The sequence below is a fragment of the Lithobates pipiens genome, unplaced genomic scaffold (assembly GCF_037356315.1).
Source record: "Lithobates pipiens isolate NorthernLeopardFrog02 unplaced genomic scaffold, aLitPip1_a1.2 Scaffold_8, whole genome shotgun sequence".
In the NCBI taxonomy this organism is placed as follows: Eukaryota; Metazoa; Chordata; class Amphibia; order Anura; family Ranidae; genus Lithobates; species Lithobates pipiens.
The window spans coordinates 592,622,227-592,646,788 of NW_027507903.1; the positions used below are offsets into that span (position 1 = coordinate 592,622,227).

At 46.4% G+C, this 24,562-nt stretch overlaps 1 protein-coding gene across 3 annotated transcripts in view; it reads right to left on the reverse strand.

The window, feature by feature from the left end:
- Positions 1-24,562, reverse strand: part of LOC143961241 (complement C3-like) — a 649,911-nt gene that overhangs the window by 503,628 nt on the left and 121,721 nt on the right. For all 3 annotated transcript variants that reach the window (XM_077470478.1, XM_077470476.1, XM_077470477.1), the window contains one exon: positions 14,975-15,095. In XM_077470478.1, the coding sequence (XP_077326604.1) occupies positions 14,975-15,095 (121 nt within the window). The remainder of the gene's footprint in view (positions 1-14,974; positions 15,096-24,562) is intronic.

A 24,562-nucleotide genomic window follows, 5' to 3' on the forward strand; every position in this document is an offset into this window, starting at 1 on the left:
GAAGCATTTTATCACACCGAACTTGGTATGGTCAGATGCTTTGAGGACAGAGGAAAGATCTAGGGTCTAATGGACCCCAATTTTTTTTAAAAAAAGAGTACTTGTCACTACCTATTGCTATCATAGGGGATATTTACATTCCATAAGATAACAATAAAAATTATAAAAAAATTAAAATGGAAGAACAATTTAAACAGTTTAAAAATAAAATAAAAAAGCCAAATAAATAATGAAAAAAAAAACACCCCTGCTCTTGCGCAAAGGCGAACGCAAGCGTCGGTCTGGCATCATATGTAAACAGCAATTGCATCATGCATGTGAGGTATCACCGCGAATGTCAGATCGAGGGCAGTCATTTTAGCAGTAGACATCCTCTGTAAATCTAATATGGTAACCTGTAAAGGCCTTTAAAAGCTTTTAAAAATGTAGTTTGTCACCACTGCGTGTTTGTATGCAATTTTAAAGCATGCCGTGTTTGGTATCCATGTACTTGGCCTAAGATCATCTTTTTTATTTCATCAAAAATTTGGGCAATATAGCGTGATTTAGTGCATTAAAACAAAAAAAAGTGTATTTTTTCCCAAAAAAATACGCTTGAAAAATCGTTGCGCAAATAATGTGTGGAAAAAAAAATGCAACACCCACCATTTTTTTTTGCCACCTCTGTAAACTCGTTTGGGGAACACAAATCAATTCTACTGTTCATCGTTATCCCGACTCGTTATAACATCATTGTAGCATTCTTCTCTTCAATTGGTGTATCTCTTTTTTTTTTTTTATGAATATGTGTAGATTACATCCCACGGGTAAAATGAATCTACTTTCTATAAACATAACTATTAGGCCGCGTACACACGCGGGGACTGTTCGCCCAACTTTGTCCGTCAAACAGTTTCGGCAAACAGTCCGCTCAAAATTAGCATGGACGGACATGGCCACACACGACGAACGAACAGTTTGCTGAAACCTTTAGTTGCCGTGCATAGCTGCTCTAATAGGAGCAGGTGGTCTACTGATCTAATGTGGTGGGGGAGGGATTCCACAAAATGTTTCAGCTGAGCATACCTCCACCAATTAATATCTAACACCTCTTTTTTTTACTTTAATTCCTGAAATGTGCAAATTTTACCTTTATTAGTGATATCGTTTACTTAAGCCTCCCTATTTCTAATCCACCCTCCAGATGTCCTATCTTTCCCTGGTGGAAAATAATTAGTGTCACATAAGGGTTTTAACGGGGAATTATGTGTCCATTTTTGTTTTTTGTGAACCCTATTCCAAGTTGGCATTGCGGTCCGTGTGATTATGTGAGCGTGAGCATCTAATTCTCTTAGCCGTAACGGGATCCAAATCACTTTTCCTAGTGCAGCTTTACTTATTCCTTTCTCTAGATTAACACAACTTTTCTCTTTGTTTCCCTTACCCATTCCAACACTCGTGCCATTAGAATTGCGTATAAATAGGTTTTGATATTGGGGACCCCCAGCCCCCCTTGGGTCTTGTCTCTAGAGAGTGTTCCCATGCTTATCCGTGTTTTTTTATTCCACCAAATAAACCTGCGGAATAGCAGGTTTAACTTATTAAAATATGAATCAGGAATTAAAATTGGTAACATTTGAATTTTATATAATATTTTAGGAAGTATTATAATTTTTAAACAATTTATCCTATTAATCCAGGATTTCTGTCTAGGGGCCATTATATTTAATTCTGTTTTAATATCATTCATTAGCGGAATAAAGTTTTGTTGATATAGCATATCACATGTAGGTGTTATTTTAACTCCCAGATACTTAATTCCCTTCTCCCTCCAGGTAAACGGAAAATTTTGTTTGAGTACCTCCTGTGGAACAAGATTTATATTCAGGATTTTGGATTTTGAGGGATTCATCTTAAAGTTTGAGACTAGTGATGGCCGAACGGTTCGCCCGGCGGTCGTTTCGCAGCAAATTTCGGCTGTTCGCGGTCCGCCCGTTCGGCAAACTATTGGCGCCGTTCGCCCGGCGAACTTCCACGTTTACTGTGTAAAAGAACTTTGACCTATGATGACACATCCATCATGGGGTACAGGACAGCCAATTGAGACATTACAGCACATGGACACTTGGACATTCCCCCAACTTATAAATACACCCGATCCGGCGGCCATTTTACATTATTTCTTCTGTCACTATAGGGAGAGGTTGCTGTGTGGATCAGGGAGAGATTACAGTGACCCAAATCGCTAGCTATTTGGTACACAAAAGTTCTTTTCAGGACTGGTATAGGTGTTAGGTGTAGTTCAGGATAGGCAGTGCTGTGCTAGTGATTGTTGCAGCAGCCTGAGTGTCTTTTGTCAGTTTAGAGAAAGGGACAGGACGGTGTGTGCTGCAGGGACAGCCAGATTAGTCATTAGCTGTTACTATCAGGTATTTCAATTATTGTTCCAGTAGCCTCTGTTTTGTCAGTTTATATAGGGACAGGCATGAAGCAGTGTGTGAGGCAGTGAGGGTCAGTTTAATCAGTAGCTGTTACTATATTAGGTCCACAAAGGTTCTTTTCAGGACTGGTATCAGTGGTATGGTAATAGGCTTGTACACATATAATATTCTTTCTTCCAAATATAGAATGAATATTATACTTGACTGCTGCCCTTCTGCTGCAGTCTGCTAATCATTCACAACCCCCTTGTTCCACAAAGCTCCTTATAAGGACTGCTAACTTGGTCTGTCTAGGGTGCTACAGTACATAGGGTTGAGTGAGGTACAGTCTGCCATTCTATAAGGACTGGTATCGGTCCACAATACATAGGGTTGAGGTGCACTACTGCTGACCGCTGCCCTATACTGCAGCAGTCCTTCATCGGTATAGGGACTGACGTACAGTCTGCTAATCACTCACACACAACCTACTTGGTCCACAAAGGTCCTTATAAGGACTGGTAAGGTATAGGGTACTACAGTACATAGGGTTGAGTGAGGTACAGTCTGCCATTCTATAAGGACTGGTATAGGTCCACAGTACATAGGGTTGCGGTGCACTACTCCTGACCGCTGCCCTATACTGCAGCAGTCCTTGTTCGGTATAGGGACTGAGAGTTTTGTCACCGGGTCATTTAAAAAATGACAGGCAGAGGAAGAGGCAGGCCTTTCTGCAGAGGTGGTAGGGGTAGGGTAGGAGCAACAGGCTTGAGCCAAAGTGGGAAGGTGCGTTCAATTACTTTAAAGGACTCACCAGACTTGGTTGAGTGGCTCGCTCAGCCTTACTCTTCTGCACCCTCCTCATCCTCTCGATCTGCACCCTCTTTCTTCACTCTCTGCTATGTGCACCCCCAAAGACACTACCACCACCACCACCACATACCTTCTGCTTGAGTCACAGGAATTATTTTCCGATCCATATCAAGACATTTCTGATGCGCAGCCACTCTTGGTATTGGATCAGGAAGAGGAGGCAGCAACTACCGCTACTCAGCAGTCTGACGACAGTACCCAGATCAGCCCAAGGAGGAGGTTGGTCCTCGGTGTTGCTGCCTACTCCGAGATCTCTACTTATAGAGGTGGGGAAGGGGACGTTGATGATGACGTGTCTAGTGATGTCACGTGGGTGCCCACAAGAGAGGAAGAGGAGGGGAGTTCAGAGGGAGATATGGACCAGCAGATAGGGAGGAGAAGCAGGAATAACTTACATTGCACAGGAAGGACAAAGCAGACTGCAAATGTATCAGCAGCGAGTCATCGACCATGTACGGTCACATCTGGCGCTCCCAGGACACCGGCACATGGCTCCGCAGTGTGGGCTTTTTTTAACTTGTCCGCTGCTGACAATAGCATTGCCATCTGCAATCTTTGCAGTCAACGCATTAGTCGCAGTAAGCCCAACACTCACCTAGGGACGAGCGCCTTAAGAAGGCACATGAGCAGGCATCACCGAGCCGAGTGGGAGCAACGGAACACACAAAGCCACACTGCAGGCTCTCACCGTCCAGCCTCGTCTTCTACTTCTCCTCTTCTCCTCCCTCCTCACAATTGTCCTCCACTCCACCTTCCATCACGCCAAGCTCACGTTTTTCTGCAAAAAGGCAGGCTTCCGTGGGCCTAATGTTCGAGCGTAAAAAAATGATGCCGGATAACCCTCTTGCCCAACGGTTGACGGCTGGCTTGTCAGAACTCATAGCCCGCCAACTACTGCCATATAAACTGGTGGACTCGGAGGCCTTTCACAAATTTGTGGCCATTGGAACACCACAATGGAAGGTCCCAGGAAGGAAGTATTTCTCAGAGAAGGGCATCCCAGAGCTATATGGCCATGTTCAGCGGCAAGTGAATGTATCTCTGGCACACAGTGTCGGTGCCAGGATACATCTGACCACAGACATGTGGTCTAGCAAACACGGGCAGGGAAGGTATATCACTTTTACTGTCCACTGGGTGAACCTTCTGACGGCCGTCAAGCATGTAACCCGTGGCACCCGTGTAGATTTGGTTTTACCGCCACGGATTGCATGCAGGCCTGACTCTTCTTCTCCTCCTCCTCCTCCAAGGCCCAAGCTTCCCAGAACCTATTCGACATGCCAGGTGAGACGTTGCCATGCCGTGCTGCGTCTGTTGTGCCTGGAAGCCAAGAGCCACACTGGCCCAGCACTCCTTTCAGCTTTGCGTTCACAGGCAGTTCAGTGGCTAACACCGCTCAATTTGACAGTTGGTAAAGTGGTGTGTGACAAAGGTGCCAATCTGCTTAGCGCATTGAAACAGGGCAAAATCACGCACGTGCCATGCATGGCACATGTCTTAAAGTTGGTCGTGCAGCGATTCCTTGTCAAATACCCTGGGGTCCAGGACATCTCGCGGCAGGCAAGGAAAATCTCGGCCCATTTCAGAAGATCTTACACGGCCATGGCTCGCCTTGCTGACATTCAGCAGCGACACAATCTGCCGGTCAGACGTCTTATTTGCGATTTCCCGACGCGATGGAACTCAACCTTCTATATGCTTGATAGGCTGCTCCAGCAGAAACGTGCAGTTAACGTCTACCTGTATGAACTCTGCAGCAGAAACGGTTCTGGGGAGCTGGGTTTTTTTTCACCGTGCCAGTGGCTGCTCATGCGCGACGCATGCAGACTTCTGCGCCCATTTGAGGAGATCACCAAACTGGTCAGTCGCAGCCATGGCGCCATCAGTGACATGGTACCTTATGCCTTCTTTATGGAGCGTGCATTGCGTCGTGTCATTGATCAAGCTGTGGAGGAGCAGGAGCGGGAAAATGAGGAGGTCGCAATGCTGGATGAATTCCCAGGGGGGGCTACTCTATCTGAGACAACAGTCAACAACAGGAGTCTGAAGAGGAGTCATAGGAGGATGGTGCCGGGGCGGATGAGGAGGAGCAAGAAAAGCATGCTTTAAACCTTTCTGGGATCCCTGTTGTGCGTGGATGGGGAGAGGAGAATGAAGAGGACGACATTATCCTGGATGATGAGCAGGAGCCAGGCCACCACACCGCTTCCACTTTAGTGCAAATGGGGGCCTTCATGCTCCAGTGTTTTAATAGGGACCCCCGTATAAAAAGCATAAGGGTCAAGGACCAGTACTGGGTGGCAACGTACTTAGACCCCCGGTACAAACACAAAATGGCGGAAATGTTACCGCCATCACAGAGGGCTGTCAGAATGCAGCACTTCCAGGCCTTGCTTCGAGAAATGCTGCATTCTGCTTTTGTGTGCGCTGGCAGAGGAGCAATTGCCACTCCCAGAGAAGGAGTTGCGGGTACCAATCCAACAGCGCCTGCAAGAAGAGGCCGGTTTGAAGATGTGTTGGTGACTTCGGATATGAGGTCATTCTTTCAGCCGACCCATCGACAGGTGTCATCCGGATCCAGCATCAGGGAACGCCTAGACCGTCAGGTGTCCGACTACATCAGGTTAACGGCCGATGTGGACGCTCTGAGGAGTGATGAACCCCTGGACTACTGGGTGGGCAGGCTTGACCTCTGGCCAGAGCTTGCCCAATTTGCAATCGAACTGTTGGCTTGCCCCTCATCCAGTGTCCTGTCCGAAAGGACGTTCAGCGCAGCAGGGGGGATCGTGACCGATAAGCGTACTCGCCTAGCTCACGACAGTGTTAACTACCTCACATTTCTAAAAATGAATGAGGCATGGATCTCGGAGGAGTTCAACACATGTGACCAGTAGACCATGTATATGTCTATAAACATTTTTTTTAATCGAGCACAGAGACCTTCTTTCATTTGGCTCACTTCCTTGTCCAAAAAAAAGCACACCATACTATATGCCCGTACCCTCCTCTTTGAAGAGGTTGAGCGGTGTCATATTTCTACTGGGGCTGCTTATTATGAGGGGCTCCCACCATCCCTGTGCTGTGCTGACTTCCTCCTGGGGCTGTACCTCTGCTGTGCATATTTTGAGGTGCTCCCATCATCCCTGTGCTATGCTCATTATGAGGGGCTCCCACCATCCATGTGCTGTGCTGACTTACTCCTGGGGCTGCTTATTATGAGGGGCTCCCACCATCCCTGTGCTATGCTGACATCCTCCTGGGGCTGCTTATTATGAGGGGCTCCCACCATCCCTGTGCTATGCTCATTATGAGGGGCTCCCACCATCCCTGTGCTATGCTGACTTCCTCCTGGGGCTGCTTATTATGAGGGGCTCCCACCATCCCTGTGCTATGCTCATTATGAGGGGCTCCCACCATCCCTGTGCTATGCTGACTTCCTCCTGGGGCTGCTTACAGTGCAGGTGTCAGTGCTCTCTGTCACGGTGCTGCTGTCAGTGCTGTATATCACGGTGCTGGTGTGAGTGCTTTATGTCACGCTGCTGATGTCAGTGCTCTCTATCACGGTGCTGCTGTCAGTGCTGTATATCACGGTGCTGGTGTGAGTGTTTTATGTCACGCTGCTGATGTCAGTGCTCTCTGTCACGGTGCTGCTGTCAGTGCTTTATATCACGGTGCTGGTGTGAGTGCTTTATGTCACGCTGCTGATGTCAGTGCTCTCTATCACGGTGCTGCTGTCAGTGCTGTATATCACGGTGCTGGTGTGAGTGCTTTATGTCATGCTGCTGATGTCAGTGCTCTCTATCACGGTGCTGCTGTCAGTGCTGTATATCATGGTGCTGGTGTGAGTGCTTTATGTCACGCTGCTGATGTCAGTGCTCTCTATCACGGTGCTGGTGTCAGATAACTCTATCACGGTGCAGGTGTCATTGCTGTATGTCACGCTGCTGGTGATCATCTCCTGCACCCTCTTCTTTGCCTACCCTTGTCCCTGACCTTCCCTCTCCTCCATTGCCTTCATGCGCTCCACAGTCCTGAATTGTCACAACAATTTCCCATATAAAAAAAGAATGCTTGTAGTTGTCGATCCCAGATTCACCTCATACATGTGTTATGTCATTGGCCATGTGGTGGGACTATGTTTGCACAGCTATTAATTATTTTGTGGCTGCAAATTTGACCTGTAGGTTTGCGAAGTTTGCCTCCCATTGAAGTCAATGGGGCCCGCCGCGAACGTTCCGGTTCGCGAACTATCGGCCGCGTTCGCGGTCCGCGTTCGCGAAACGTCCCGTCGGAAGTTCGTCCATCACTATTTGAGACTTCCCCATACCTTTTCAAGATGTTCAATAGGCTTGGGAGGGTTGTCCTAGGACTGGTCACGTAGAACAAAACATCGTCCGCATAGGCATTTTATGCTCTCTTTCATATTGATCTGCATTCCCTTAATATCGGGATTCAGTCTTATCCTAGACAACAGTGGTTCCATTGATAGGATAAATAAGAACGGGGTAAGGGGACAACCCTGCCGTGCCCCACTGAACATCTCGAAGGGCCGCGATAGAGACCCATTTATTTTGACCCTCGCTGTGGGGTGTTTGTATAGGGCATTTTTTAATCTGTATGGCCTTTGCTTTAAAAAATATATAATGTTTGGGGGTTCAACGTAATTTAAATAATAATAAAATGCCAGGACAGTTCAAACCCCCCCCCCTCCCTAAATGACCCCATGCTATTTGCTGAGAGGCATGTCGGGTCCATGGAATATTTTATATTTTGACACAAGTTGCAGGAAAATTATTATTTTTTTTTTTTGCACAAAGTTGTCACTAAATGATATATTGCTTAAACATGCCATGGGCATATGTGAAATTACACCCCAAAATACCTTCTGTTGCTTCTCCTGAGTATGGGGATACCACGTGTGAGACTTTTTGGGAGCCTAGCTGCCTACGGGACCCCAAAAACCAAGCACCGCCTTCAGGCTTTCTAAGGGTGTAAATTTTTTATTTCACTCCTCACTGCCAATCACAGTTTTAGAGGCCATGGAATGCCCAGATGGCACAACCCCACCCCCCCCCATGACCCCATTTTGGAAAGTAGATGCACCCCAAGCTATTGGCTGAGAGGTATGGTGAGTATTTTGCAGATCTCGCTTTTTGTCACAAAGTTTTGAGAATTTAAAAAAGAAAAAAACAATGTTTTTTTCTTTACTTTCTAATTTTCAAAAACAAATGAGAGCTGTAAAATACTCACCATGAGTCTCTGCAAATAGCTTGGGATGTCTACTTTCCAAAATGGGGTCATTTGGGGGAGTTGTGTGCTATCTTGGCATTTTATGGCGTTCAAAACTGTGATAGGTAGTTAGGAGTGAAATCAAAAATTTGCGCCCTTAGAAATCCTGAAGGTGGTGATTGGTTTTTGGGCCCTGTACGTGGCTAGGCTCCCAAAAGTCCCACAGATGTGGTATCCCCATACTCAGGAGAAGTAGAAAAATGTATTTTGGGGAGCAATTCCACATATAACCATGGCATGCGTGAGCAATATATCATTTAGTGACAACTTTTTATAAAACCTTTTTTTCTTTATCATTATTCAATAACTTGGGACAAAAAAAATAAAAAAAAATAAAAAATAAAATAAAAATTATATATATATATATATATATATATATATATATATATATATATATACACACACACAACGTGCTCAACATGCCTCTCAGCAAATAGCTTGGGGTGTCTACTTTCCAAAATGGGGTCATGGGGGGGGTTTGTGCCATCTTGGCATTTTATGGGCTTCAAAACTGTGATGGGTAGTGATAGGTAGTAAGGAGTGAAATCAAAAATATATGCCCTTAGAAATTTTGAAGGCGGTGCTTGGTTTTTGGGGTCACGTACGTGGCTAGGCTCCCAAAAAGTCCCACACATGTGGTACCCCCGTATTTAGAAGAAGCAGCAGAATGTATTTTGGGGTGTAATTTCACATATGCCCATGGCATGTGTGAGCAATATATCATTTAGTGACAACTTTTTGTAATTTTTTTAAAATTTTTTGTCATTATTCAATCACTTGGGACAAAATGGGGTGTCTACATTGCAAAATGGGGTCATCTGGGTGGGTTTTGTACTGTCCTGCCATTCTAGCACCTCAAGAAATGAGATAGGCAGTCATAATTTAAAAGCTGTGTAAATTCCAGAAAATGTACTCTAGTTTGTAGACGCTATAACTTTTGCGCAAACCAAGAAATATACACTTATTGATATTTTTTTAACTAAAGACATGTTGCTGAATACATTGAGTTTATTCGATTTTTCTTATAACAAAAATTAGAAAAAATCCTCTCTTGTAAGTGGGTTTTTGTTAGCATTTTTTTTTTATCAACCAAGTTGGGGGGGGGCTTTGATGAGATATCTGGGGTCTAGACCCCTGACATCTCCCCTTTGAGACAGAGAAAGAGGCTGAGGACACAGATTCCCCAGTCCCTTTCTTAGTATTGAAGATGAATGGACAGGAGACAGCAGCTCCTGTCCATTCGCAAACTAAGCTTAGTATCACACAGGTTTCTCTGCTAAGTTTTCACAGCAGACAGGAGCGACCTCGCTCCCTTTATCCAATTCATAAACAGAAGGGGCTGGTAAATGACCGGTCCCTTTCTCCACTCTCCATCCTGACAGATCCCCACAGGCAGCAGGAGAAGAGGGAAGCTGGCTGGGGGGGGGGGGGAACAGAGGAGGACAGGGGACCCGGAGAAGAATGGGGGGGGGTGGTGAAGGACATGGAGTGGAGCCGTAGAAGAACAGGGGGAGAAGAACGGGGGGGGGGGGGGTGCAGGGATCGGTGCAGCAGGAGGGACAGCTGTTATCACTGTTCTCCCTGTATAGCTTTTTAGCCATCAGCCGCGGGAGGGAGCGAATGAGAAGCGGATGTCGTCTATACTGGGAGATCGGTGTTCACAGCTGTCCTTCCTGCACCGATCATCCCAAACTGTGAACCAAGGGACCATGCAGGATCAGCTATGCAGCCTTAATATCAGGTAGAACTTTCTGCTGTCCGGGAGCCGCCCCCAAAATGCGGGCGGCTCCAGCACCTCGCGGGAGACTTAGGATGTCTGGAGAAGGGGTGTTTGAAATAAAAGATATTGCTGTATCTAAGGAAGGGGGGTGGGAGGGTTGTGGGAAGATCGTTTGGTGGCTGGAGAAGATCTCTAAAAAACAATGCCTTTAGCTAGTGGGGGGTGAGGGCTGGGTTAGAGGATGGATTTTAATGGCTGGTGAGTGGGACCCAAAGCTGTTGGCTGTGTAGGTGTGCTGCATGGAGGGAAAGTGACTGAAAATCAGTGACAGGGGAGGAGTGAAGGAAGTTATCACAGGCAGGTGGCATGGAGAAGCGGTGACAGCTAGTGAAGGAGGGATTATAGCACACTGCCCAACTTAGATGGAATGTTGCTGGCAGGGGATGGCACTCTCCAGATTGATCTCCAGCGCTTGTAGAGGATCGCTCCTGTGTTTGTGCTTCACTGGGCCACAGTGGGAGCGAGAGAGGCAGGAAGTCGGAAGCGGGGGGCAGAGCTGGGAGGTGGCCTGCCTACAAATTGTGTCATTATTATTATTATTATTCAGTATTTATATAGCGCCAACAGTTTGTGCAGCGCTTTACAATATGAGGGCAGCAAGTACACTTACAATACAAATCAATACAGGAGGGATCAGAGGGCCCTGCTCGTTAGAGCTTACAATCTAGAAGGGAGGGTCAAGTTGAAACAAAAGGTATTAACTGTGGGGGGGGGGGGGATGAGCTGATGGAGAAAATTAAAATACAGTTAGGTGTGGGTGGGGTAGGCTTCTCTGAAGAGAAGTATTTTCAGGGATCGTCTAAAAGCTAATAAAGTAGGAGATAAGCGGACAGATTGGGGTAGGGCATTCCATAGGATTGGAGAGGCTTTGGAAAAGTCCTGGAGGCGAGTATGGGAGGAGGTGATGAGGGAGCTAGAGAGCAGGAGGTCTTGAGAGGAACGAAGAGGACGAGTAGGTTGGTATTTAGAGACTAAGCTAGTGATGTAGCTGGGGGCAGAGTTGTGGATAGCTTTGTATGTAGTTGTTAGTATTTTGAATTTAATTCTTTGGCTGAGCGGAAGCCAGTGGAGGGATTGACAGAGAGGAGTAGCAGACACAGAGCGATTGGTAAGGTGGATGAGTCTGCCAGCGGCATTCATAATGGATTGAAGAGGTGATAGACTATGTAGAGGTAAGCCAATGAGAAGGGAGTTGCAGCAATCGAGGCGGGAGATGACCAGTGAGTGAATTAAGAGCTTTGTGTCATTGGTTAGAAAGGAGCGTATTTTGGAGATGTTGCGGAGGTTGAGGCGGCAGGATTTGGACAGTGATTGGATGTGTTGCTTGAAGGAGAGTTCAGAGTCCAGGACTACACCTAGAACCTTGGCGTGAGGGGATGGGCTTATGGTTGTGCCATCAATTTTGACAGTGAGATCAGGGGAAGGGGCATATGGGGGAGGAAAAATTATAAGTTCGGTTTTGGATAGATTGATTTTGAGGAAGTGATGTGACATCCAGACTGATATATCTGATAGTAAATTAGTGATACGTGAGGAGACAGAGGGAGTGAGCTGAGGGGTAGAGAAATAGATTTGGGTGTCGTCAGCATAGAGGTGGTATTGGAAGCCGTGGGAGGCTATCAGTTGACCCAGGGAGGAGGTATAGATTGAAAATAGGAGTGGTCCAAGAACAGAACCTTGGGGGACCCCAACAGAGAAAGGAAGAGGTGAGGAGGAAGTAAAGTTGTAAGAAACGCTAAAGGTGCGGTTGGATAAGTAGGAAGAGAACCATCGTAGAGTAAGGTCACGGAGACCAAAGGTGTGGAGTTTTTGGAGAAGGAGGGGGTGGTCAACCGTATCAAAGGCAGCAGAGAGGTCCAGGAGGAGGAGTACAGAATAATGTCGATTGGTTTTGGCCGTTAGTAGATCGTTTGTTAGTTTTAGGAGAGCAGTTTCTGTGGAGTGTTGAGGACGAAATCCAGACTGAAGGGGATCGAGAAGGCTATTATCAGCGAGGTGGACACTCAGTCGGTTGTAGACCAGACGTTCGAGTAGTTTGGATAAAAAGGGGAGCAAGGAGATGGGGCTTAGGTTGTTAGGATTGGATGGGTCCAGTGAGGATTTTTTAAGTATGGGTTTGACAAGTGCATGTTTTAGAGATTTGGGGAAGATGCCAGAAGAGAGGGAAAGATTGAAGATGTGAGTTAGGGAGTGTAGCATAGAGTCAGAGGGTGAACGCAGCATTTGTGAGGGAACAGGATCCAGAGGGCAGGTGGTAAGGTAGACATTACCAAGTAGTTTAGCAACTTCGTCTATAGTGGTGGGGTTGAAAGAGGGAAGTAATGATTGTGCCTGTGGGCATGACGTGTAAAGCGTGGAGGGTATCAGAACAGTAGAGATCTCCGCGCGAATTGTATCAATCTTCTGTTTGAAGTGATTAGCAATCTCCTGGGCAGTGAGTGAGTTGGCGGGTGGAGGCGGTGGAGGACGAAGTAGAGAATTGAAAGTAGAGAAGAGTTGACGGGGACGGGATGATAGGTTGCTGATGAGAGTGATAAAATAGTTCTGCTTGGCAGAGAGGAGGCTAGAATTGTAATTCTTTTTCAGACTTCTAGTGACATCTGTTTGCCAAGGTTGAAGGGGTCGGGGCTTGATTCTGTGTGTAGTGAGGGGGGCCAGTTTAGTTTCTAGGACAATGCTCAGCTCACAGGAATCCTTGGTGCAGTGTGTGAGAGCACACACTGCAGCACTGAGGATACCAACAATGCTTAGAGCCCAGTGCTGGAACTTGTTAAGACACTGGGCCTCCGGGACTGCAGCCCAGATCCGCGGGACCACGGGACTTATCTGCAATTGCGGGAAGGTCCTACAGAATCTGGAATGGTTGGGAGATATGCCTCTGCAAACTGCTATATATCCTTTCTAGCAAACATTGCAATACAAAACGGGGGTTTTGTGCAGTGATCTGTCATCGGCTGTGTCCAGTGGACACCACAGGTGATAGATCAGGCCAAAACGCAGCCCATGGGGCCCTGGCAAGGTGTGTTCCAAAGAGGACGCCATATAGTGTGCACCTGGATCTAGACAGGTCCTGCTTAGCCATCATTGTCTATAGGCCAGGTGGGAACTGGTTACAGAACTTGTAAAAAAAAAATTTTTTGTACTATTAAAATTTTTTTGTGAATGAGTAGAGTAACTATGTACCCCTTACTCATTCATATGGGGGGCCTGGCTTTTGGAGCCCCCTTTACTATTAAAGGGGGCATCTAGATTCCCGATAAGCTTCCCACCCACAGATCACTTAAAACCACCAGGCTAGGGTTGTCACGTCCGGGCCCTGGAAGTTAACAAAGCTGATTGCGGCTAGTAAGCATGAGATCAGTGACATTTTTTCTTTGATCTCATGCTTTACAGCCTGGAGGAGAGATGTGGGGTCTTATTGACCATGCATCTCTCCATAAAGAGGAACTGTCACAAACCATTCCTATTACAAGAGATGTTTACATTCCTTGTAATAGGAATAAAAGTGATCAAAAAATAAAATGTAAAAAAAGTGTAGAAAAAAAAAAAAAGAATTGTGCTAACTTTACTGTTTTGTTATTTTTAATTCATGAAACTGTTTTTTTTTTGTTTTGTTTTTAAGTGTTTGAAAAATGATTGCGCAAATACCGCGCAAGATAAAAAGTTTCAATGACCGCCATTTTATTCCTTAGGGTATCTGCTAAACATATATAATGTTTGGGGGTTCTGAGTAATTTTCTAGCAAAAAAATCATTATTTTTACATGTAGGAAAAGAATCGGCCCGGTATGGAAGTGGTTAAGGCTCTGCCTCCAAGGACTGGTGGTACACTCTGCTTGTGGGTAGCATAGGGACAGGCAATCCGCCTAAGCCCACGTACACACGGTCTGAGATTTTGGCAACCAAATCCGTTGGATTTAGTCCGACGGATTGTGTCCGAAACTGTTGCATACACACGGTCGGGCCAAGTTGGCGAAAAATCCGATCTTTCAGAACGTGATGACGTAATTTAGTTACGATGGGACTACATTCAGGCTAGTAGCCAATAGCTTTGATGTAGGAATTTGATCTGAGCATGCGTGGCACTTGGTCCAATTAAAATACTCTACACATGATCGGATTAGGTCCGTCCGGCCCAGTTGGTTGGGAAATATTTCTAACATGTTCGAAAATTGGGTCGGACGGAGATTCAGACGGAATCAGTCCGATGCATACCACACACAGTCGGATTATCTGACGACACGGTCCGATAAGACTCATTCCGACAGATTCTCCGACCGTGTGTACAAGGGCTAACAGGGATAATTTTTAGCAGCAGGGAGAGGTTCCAGATGTGCAGGGAGAGGATAGGGACACTTCATCCTTCCTGGAAATGTCCACATTTGGGTATGGACCTGGCAGGCTACCTTCTGCCCCTCAAGACAGATTCTGTCAGCACCCCTGAGACCTGCTCCACTACACATTGCTGTTATATGCTGTGAGTGTTCCTGGCTGGGTTCTTTCCCATCAGGTTGTTGTGAATTATTGGATTCTGCATTAATATGAGCTCTGCATCACTCTGCACCTTCCCACAAACCTATTAGCTCTTTTATTACAAACTTGAATGCCTAAAACTGCTTGTTTCCCAAACGTACCTGTATCAGTGATGACTGTGACAGACACATACATTTTCCATTCAAGCACATCTTTCTCATTTGGGAAGTCTTTAACAAGATGCTGCCTTTTTAAAATAGCAATGCCTTCACCATTATTTATCTAAAAAAAATTAAAAAAATTAAAAGTTATTTTCCAAATAGTATAAAAAGATCATCTAATTTTTAATGTAAGTGGATACAAAGGGGTCTGCTTATAAAAAAAAATGTTGTGCGAATGTTACAGCATTCAAATAGCTATCTCAAACAACCCTAGTATTCTCCTGATTGAAGTATTTCAGAAAAATATCACATAATCAACACTAGTCGACACTGTCGATCATAGAAAAATAAGATATTAGACACATTATCGAGATTATTCCATAGATGCAAAAGTGTAAGTGGACATAATATAGTGAGCAGTAACTTTAATACTAGCAAATATTTAGATAGTAATAAAGGTAAAGAAGAACTCTACTTCATCATATAACATTTGAATTTAAATTTGTGTGAACTGTGAAGTTAAGTCATGGATTGTGGAAACTAACTAGTGTCGGGTGATTGTATATAGTGTATACCACATTTACCACTGACTAATGCAGAGTTGTAATGCAAGAAGATCAGCTAAAAGTAGTTGGATCTGTATGTGTGTTATAATTAATTGAAATTAGTCGATCAATAAAAAAATATCAATTAATCGAACACAAAAATTTTAATCAGTAACAGCCCTGCTATTCACAGAACAATTAGGAAGGCTAAAATAAAACATTACACTGTATATCACTTTTTGCATTACAACGTTGTATGGAAATTAAATAAAAAAAACACATTACAGCTACACACAGGCAGATTGGTATACACACTATGCCTATCACATTTAAACTTGGTCGTTTTGAATAGGATTATTCAACATTATATAATTATATTCCTTCCATGTCTAAAAAAATAATAATTAGGTGGTGCTGCATCACTAATGTGATATGCAAAAAAGGAAAGCAATGGACAGGATTTTTTAGGCAACATTCAATAACCGCTAACATAATGTACAATTTTATTGATACAAAATTCATTAAAAAAGGACCAATGGTCACAACAATTGTTAAAAAGTAATAACCCATCATGTCCATACATATAATAATCAATCATCAAAGCCATATTTTGGCATTAAAAGCCTGCAGAAGTAGAGATGAGCCCCAATGCATTTCAACATTCAGATACTCTGCGTCTTCTTCAGGGTGATGAGTAAATTGAGGAATTCTAGAAAAAATACATTTTAAAAATAGATGTCTATTGTTATAATTTAGTATTTTTTTCCCAAATTCATCAATTCACTCACCACCTGAAGACGACACATAGTACTGGAATGTTGAAATGCGTTGGGACTTATCTGTCAGGTCACCTGAGACCAGGTGACAGATGCACTCCGTAGGAGTCGGAATTGCACCACTAGGTAGTGGACCTTAGGACTGACTGCTGCGGATTGTACCCAGGGAGATCCAGGACACAGGTCTATTGGACCTCTAACACAGATCCCAATGGGAGCTAGAGCATAGATTCCCCAGGGTGCAGAGTCTAAGAGCCAGCAGGTGTTCACCAGAGCCTCCAGTGGTGAGGATGGACTTCTCTGCAGTCTGGATCCAGGTCGCAGCCCCTAGGGTCTCACAGCTCATGCTCAGAGTAGACTACAGGAGAAGGAATAAGCAGGCTGGAACAAGAAGGATAGTAAAAGGGATAGGGCAGAGGTCAGGGCAACTAGCAGACAGGAACAACAGAGTACACGCCAAAGGTACAGGGTCAAAGGCAGACAGGGATGGTCGGGAACATGCCAAAAGGTCAAGGTCACAAGCAGACAGGAATCGTTGAGAACACACCAAGGTCACTAACAGAGACAAACGTAGAGCACACGGCAAGCAGGAAACAGGATGCCAAACACACAGTGAATACACAATGGTTGATCAGCACCGCTGGCTTGCAGTGCACAGGTTAATATAGGGTTCCCTGATAGGGCCAGGGGTGGAGCCATGCTTAGAGGAGAGGTTATAAAAACCACCAGGTGGAAGTGGCTGGCCTCTTAGTCTGAACACATGAGGAGAGGTAAGCAAACAGAGGAATATTACTGCATAACCATGACATTATCTCTCCCATATTATCTCTGCAGTATCACCCAAGTCCACTTCCAAATTAACCATAGATCTGAGGGGGATGTCAAGTTCTCACATACCTGTCTGATGAGCCTGATAGTGCAGAGGAAGGCCTCCCTTGCGTATCTGATTTACAGCCCCTGGTAAAGCAAACAGGTGGCACGGGAGTGCAGAATGGTATGAGTGCCTGGCTGGTCAGCTGTTGGACAGGCAGCTCCAAGGTCCCAGAGTCCCAGATGCTGTAGAGGTGACAACCAGCTGAAAGGAGGATCTGAACAGCAGACAGACTGAAGGCTGGAACACCCAATATCCACACTCACACACAGTCGGGTCTAGCAGTCAGTACACAGTTCAGAGGGGTGTGGATTCAAGCAGAAGTAGGCATGCTGGTTCGAGCACAGACAGGAGATGCTGGAGCAGGAACTACAGGCAGGTCACAGGCCGGGTCAACAACTGCTGTAGGAGGCAGCATAGCCCCACTACAATTTCCGAGGCATCAACTTCAAGAACAAACAGTGAGGCAGGGTCAGGGTGCTTCAAGATGGATGCTGAAGTGAACAGTTTTTTGAGAGACCAGAGGAATGGGGTTCCTTGTTTAGTTAGTTCGGTAATGGGGCGATAATATCAGAGAAAACCCTAATAAACTTCAGAGAAGTTAGCAAACCCGATGAAGCATTGAACCCCCTTCTTGTCCACAGGAGCTGGCCAATCTAAGAAGCGGTGACTTTCTGGTGGTCCATCTTGATGTCTTCAACAGAGATGACCAGACCTAAGAACTGGATACACTGAAGTTTAAACTTCTCCGGTTTGGCGTAGAGGCCATGCTGCCGGAGTCGGGTTAGCACATTTCGGACATGTCTACGGGGGTCATCTACCGTGGAGGAGAAAATCAGGATGTCATCCATGTACATGATGACATACAAGTCCAGAAAGTCATGAAAAATGTCATTGACAAAGTGCTGAAAGGTGGCCGGTGCATTGCATAACCCAAAAGGCATGACTAGGTTCCCAAAGTGCCTGAATTGGGTATGAAAAGCCGTTTTACATTCATCTCCTTCTTGAATATGGATTAGGTTGTATGCTCCCCAGAGATCCAGTTTAGTAAAGATGACTGCAACTCCCAGTCTTTGAAACAGTTTGAGCACAAGAGGCAGTGGATAATGTTTTTTGACAGTAATCTTGTTCTATTCTCGGTTGTCTACACAAGGGCCTAGTGGATGGTCATTCTTTTCAACAAAGAAGATGCCTGCGCCAGCCGCAGAGGTAGATGGGTGAATAAATCCTTTTTTAGGTTGTCATCAATATAGTCCTTTAGCGTGCCTATTTCAAGCTCGGTTAAAGGGAAAATACTTCTGAAGGGGACCTCAGCCCCTGGTAACAGTTCAATAGGGCAGTCGTAGGATCTATGGGGAGGAAGAGCCTCTGCACCCTTCTTATTGAACACGTCCAGAAAATTGCAGTATGCTACTGAGATTGTCATAATTTAGGGTCTGTGTCAAGGCAGAGTAAGGGTGAGGGGTTGTCTGAGGCCTCTTGCAGGCAATGTTGCTGGAAATAACGTGAAGGAAAATTGATTTCTCCAGTGGCCCAGTTGATGTGGGTGTTAAGGGCCTGCAGCCAGGGCATACCTAAGATGAGGGGGAACAGAGGTGATTAAATGGCATCCAGGCGTAAAAACTCTTGGTGATAGGAAGCAATGATAGTCAGCAAAGGGACAATCTCCTGTGTGACCAGACTGGATTTAATGACGGAGCCATCAGCAAGATGTACGGCTAGTCTCCGGATCTTTGGGTGAAGTGGAATGAGGTCAAGTCTATAAAACAGCTGCAGGCTCCGGAATCAGTTATGACGGATACCTGGATACTCTTTCCTGAGAGCTGTAACATGATGGGGAGAGCAAGATGGGAGGCTTGGTAAAACAGGAACTTGTATTGAAGAGTTTGAAAGGCACTTACGCATCTTTGTAGGACAGGACCTCACATAATGCCCGGGTTCCCCACAGTACATAAGAAGGTTATCGATTTGCCAGCACTGTCACTCCTCCATGGTGAGAGAAGGATGAAGCAAGCCCAACTGCATGGGCTCGGAGGTGTCCAGAGCCAGAGTGACTGGAGCAGGAGGAGTCTGGCTAGAGAAACTGGGAACTTTAGGTAGCATCCAAGTTGGCCGATATTGACCTGTGGATCTTTTGGAGCGATGTACCCTTCGTGCATCCAGAGATTTGGGTATCCCTACTCGTGCCAGTTCATTCTTTAGAGGATCAGATAGTACCATCGGAAATTGGTAACTAGGGGCCGCATCGTTCCAATTGGTAACAGAACGCCTGAACTCGGCAACGTAGTCCTCAGCTGCTCTGCGGCCTTGCTGAAGTGCATCTAATGTGGCCTCAGCAGTGGCAGTCTGCTGGGGGTCCTCATAAAGTTGTGACATAGCGTCAAAGAACATGGTGAGGTTGTGTAACGATTCAGCCTTTTGTTCCAGAAGGCGATGTGCCCAGGCTTGGGGTTCAAAGGTCAACAGGGAGATAACGAAGCCCACTTTAGTCGTTTCCAGAGAAAAGGTGCGGGGTTGTAGGTCAAAATAGAGTTCACAAGCATTAGGAAAGGCTCGATATTTGCTATGTTCACCCGCAATCATCCTTCTTGTAGTGCCCTAGCAGCTTGTGTCAAACCTAGCAGGTGTCGGCACAGTTCTTCCAAGGGGGGGGTTCCTCGCCCAGGCTCAGACATGGGTGTCTTTATACAGTCAAGTTCTCAAGTACCTGACTGTTGAGCCTGATAGTACAGAGGAAGGCCTCCCTTACGTATCTGACTTGCGGCCCCTGGTAGAGCAGACAGGGGGCACAGGAGTGCCTGGTGGGTCAGCTGTTGGACAGGAAGCTCCAAGGTCCCAGATGCTGTAGAGGTGACAACCAGCTGAAAGGAGGATCCGAACAGCAGACAGCCTGGAGGCTGGAACACCCAATATCCACACTCACACACACCCAAGTCGGGTCTGGCAGACAGTACACAGTTCAGAGGGGTGTGGATTCAATCGGAAGTAGGCAGGCTAGTTAGAGCACAGACAGGAGATGCTGGAGCAGGAACTACAGGTAAACAAGTCAGGTCACAGGCCGGGTCAACTGGCAGGCAGCATGGAATCCAAAGGAGCAGGCAGGTTCAAGGTCAGAGGTGAGCCGAGGTCACACATGTAGGCAGAAAGCAAGGGAAATCCAAAGGTCAAGCAGATCAATCACAGAAGCAGGTAAACAGTAGCAGGGGTCACAGGGAGCTGCAGATCAGACAGCAAAGACACAGTGCTGCTGAGGTGTTTAAATAAGGCAGCCTGTTGTCAATCACTGAAATCACTCTGCACTAAGTTAACCCTTAGGTGGCAGATCCATGACAGGGGGAATTACCCAAAATTGTATTTAACAAATGGGCACATAAAGAAGATATCAGGCCTTTAGTGTTATTCAAATTAATCACTGTATCTATTATCCAATGGCACTTGGTAATATGGGTTTTCTGTTCTGCACCTTGACTCCAGGAATGACCTCAGCCCCTCTGACACACCTGGTTGAATGGAAGTCAATAGTGTCAGTCAATACTGTGCAATATCCCCTGAGAGGTATCAGGGGATAGTACACTATACCAAACAAAAGCACCTAGGGAGTCTTGTCTTCATTTAATAAGGTAATTCTCACTGACTATATAGTGAGGGGTATAATCAAAACCATATATACTCCAAAAGAAAAAAAGAAATTGATACTAATACACCCTAAAGAGTCAAATTACCAACATTTATTAAGCTATCAATAGCAAAGATAAATAACAAGCATATAAAAATCCCTAAATCCCCAGTACTGACTCCATACATAAAAATCCCTCTACCACCATCCCTATGCAAAGATATAACCCATTCCCCAATAAACCGTATCTGTATAAAATGTTAGAAATTAACCACCCTCACAAAGGAGGGGAGGAATACATGATACAGTGGATGATTACCGTATATACTCGAGTATAAGCCGAGATTTTCAGCCTCTTTTTTGAGGCTGAAAGTGCCCCCCTCGGCTTATACTTGAGTCACCGCCGTCTGCCTGCCTGATCAGCGCGTCGAGCAGACAGACGGCGGCCATTCTACTATTCAAAAGCCGCACCTCCCTGTCTGTGATAGGCGGAACACTCAATTTCCCAGCAGTCAGTGTTCCGCCTATCACGGACATCCGCTCATCCTCGTACTACGGACGAGGATGAGTGGATGTCCGTGATAGGCGGAAAAAAAACTGCTGAGAAATTGAGTGTTCTGCCTATCACAGACAGGGAGGCGCGGCTTTTGAACAGAGGAATGGCCGCCGTCTGTCAGACGAGGAGAGCATGGCACACAGAGGCTGCAGATTGGCACAGGTAGGCAGGGATGGACGGGACACAGCGACGGACGGGACACAGCGACGGACGGGACACAGCGACGGACGGGACACAGCGACGGACGGGACACAGCGATGGACGGGACACAGCGATGGACACAGGGATGGACGGGACACAGGGATGTCTCACCCTCGGCTTATACACGAGTCAATAAGTTTCCCAGTTTTTTGTGGTAAATTGGGGGCCTCGGCTTATATTCGGATCGACCTATACTCGAGTATATACGGTACTACCCTCTCCTAATATTTGACACCCCCAGTCTAACACCTATATAAAGCCCCCCAATCCACCTATAATGTGAACAGAATCTGTACAATTTCAGAGGGCAGCAGCGTAGCTCCAAACCATGGATATCAATCAACGCTATTGCCTTCCAAAATGACCCGGGAAACAGTAATATAAAGTCAAACAGTCAGTCATCCGTCAAGAGATGTCTCCAGCTGGAAAAGAGACAGTTCCTTCTATAGGAGAACAGGCATAAAATGCAATATAGCAGTGATGGCGAACCTTGGCACTCCTGATGTTTTGAAACTACATTTCCCGTGATGCTCCACTACACTGCAGAGTGCATGAACATCATGGGAAATGTAGTTCCAAAACATCTGGGGTGCCAAGTTTCGCCATCACTGCTATATAGAATGTTCTTTTTCTCTTGATAGTCCTCTAATGTAAGATGAAAGACTTCTTGTAAATATTACCAACATAAATTTCTTTTAGTGCAATCAGACTGAATGAAATTGAAAAACAGGCCCTGCGTGGTTAAACTGACTCATCATGATTTTTGCCATAGTAGGGACTAGGGATGAGCTTCGTGTTCGAGTCGAACGTACGTTCGACTCGAACATTGGCTGTTCGTCCGTTCGGCGAAATCCGAACACTTGGTCCGTTCGCGTCAAAATTCGCATGGCGTCCACGGCCCACAATGCACTGCGATGGCGCAGTGCATTGCTGGCTCATGATTGGCCAAGCATGCACTGTGACCCCGCATGCTTGGCCAATCGCAGCGCCAGCAGCGAGGAGAGCCATGATTGGCCACAGGCAGGATGCCTGTGGCCAATCGTAGCTCAGGCTGTGTAGTGCACGCCCCACACTATATAAGGCCGCCATTGAGGCGGCCTCGTGTAGTGTGTTAGCATCTGAAGCAGTGGGTGTTCTGTGTACCTTCAACACAGTACACACCGATCGTTTTTGGCTGATTTCCTAACTTGCTGTTGTGTAGTGGTTATTGTCTGTGCCCTGACCGCAGTATACACCACTATATTCACTATTCACTTCACTATATTTATATATCTTTAATAATAGAGCTTGCAGTCAGTAGTGTTAGGAGATAGTGCGTGCTGTCTGCGTGCTCTGTACCCAGTACATACCGCTATAATCCACCTACATAGCTGTTCTCTATTTGAGCCCAATTGCCATCTGCAGGAGTTATTGTAAGTTGTGTGTGCCTCCAGCACAGCACAGTATACATCTGTATATACCCCTTTATCTCTGGTGTTCTATAAAGAAGGCATCTGCAGGAGTTAGTGGATGTTGTGTGCCTCCAGCACAATATAAACTACCCAACTGCTGTTTTACCCAACTCCCTTCAGGCCATTACCATGTCTGGAAGGCCAGCAAGGAGAGGCAGACAGGCACGAGCCGATAAAAGAGGGCAAGCAGGCTCTGTGTCTAGAGACAACAGTGCTGGTCGTGGACGCGGTGCATTGTCATCAGCACTTGGCCATGGGACATGCTTCTCCTTCTTTTCGGCAGCTGGACATGTTGAACCGCAACATGCCAACGACTTGGTAGAGTGGATGACCAAGCCCTCTTCATCCTCCTCATCCTCTCTCACCCAGTCTCGGGGTAGTAGCAAAGCAGCTGCCAACGCATCATCTTCCCTCCTCTCAATGTCATCATCAGTGACTCCTTCCCTAGACCCACCACGTCCTCCTGAGGAGTCTCCTGAACTCTTTGAGCACAGTGTTGGGTACATGCTCCAGGAGGATGCCCAGTGTTTTGTGGGCTCTGATGATGACACTCAGCTAGAGGAAGGCAGTAGCGTGAGCGCAGACAGAGGGGATGCTCAAGAAGGACAGCAATCTGGCAGTCATGTTCCACAAGCTGCAGCATACTGCCAGGTTTGCTACAGCGATGAAGAGGGAGGGGATGATGAGGGCACTGACTCCACGTGGGTGCCTGGAAGGAGGGAGGAGGAGGAGGAGGAGGCGGCACATGTCCAACGAGGCAGGATGCCCTCCGGGGGCCAGCTTAGGGGCAGCACACCGACTGAATCACACCGCAGAGCTCCGCCTGTGCAGAGCGCTGCCTCTGCGCGTTATTCTAAAAGTTCTTTGGTGTGGGCCTTTTTTGAGACGAGTGCATCAGATCGCACCGCTGCTATTTGCAACATATGTCTCAAGCGTATCTCACGTGGCCAAAACATCAGCCGCTTGGGCACCACATGCTTGACCAGACATATGTTGACCTGCCATGCAGCTCGTTGGCAAGCGTACCTCAAAGACCCACACCAAAGAACAAAGCGGACCTCTCCTTGCTCCTCATCAGCTGGCATCTCCAACCCCACTAGACCTTCAGTCCTCTCTGAAACCTGCTCTGAGAGGAATGAAGGTGTAGAATTAGGTGTGTCACAGCCAAGTGCTTCCGGGAACTCTGCTAGTGGTACACCCACGTCCGATTATAGCAGGCAAATGTCCCTGCCCCAGCTGCTGGACCGGCGGAAGAAGTTTACTCCCAGCCATCCACATGCCCAGCGGTTGAATGCTAGCTTGGCTAAATTGCTAGCACTTCAACTGCTGCCTTTTCAGTTGGTAGACTCGGCCCCCTTCCATGAGTTTGTACAATGTGCGGTTCCTCAGTGGCAGGTCCCCAAACGCCACTTTTTCTCACAGAAGGCGATTCCGGCTCTCTACCGGCATGTGGAAGGCAATGTCCTTGCCTCGCTGGACAGGGCGGTCAGCGGTAAGGTGCATATTACCGCTGACTCATGGTCCAGCAGGCATGGACAGGGACGTTACCTGTCTTTCACGGCCCATTGGGTC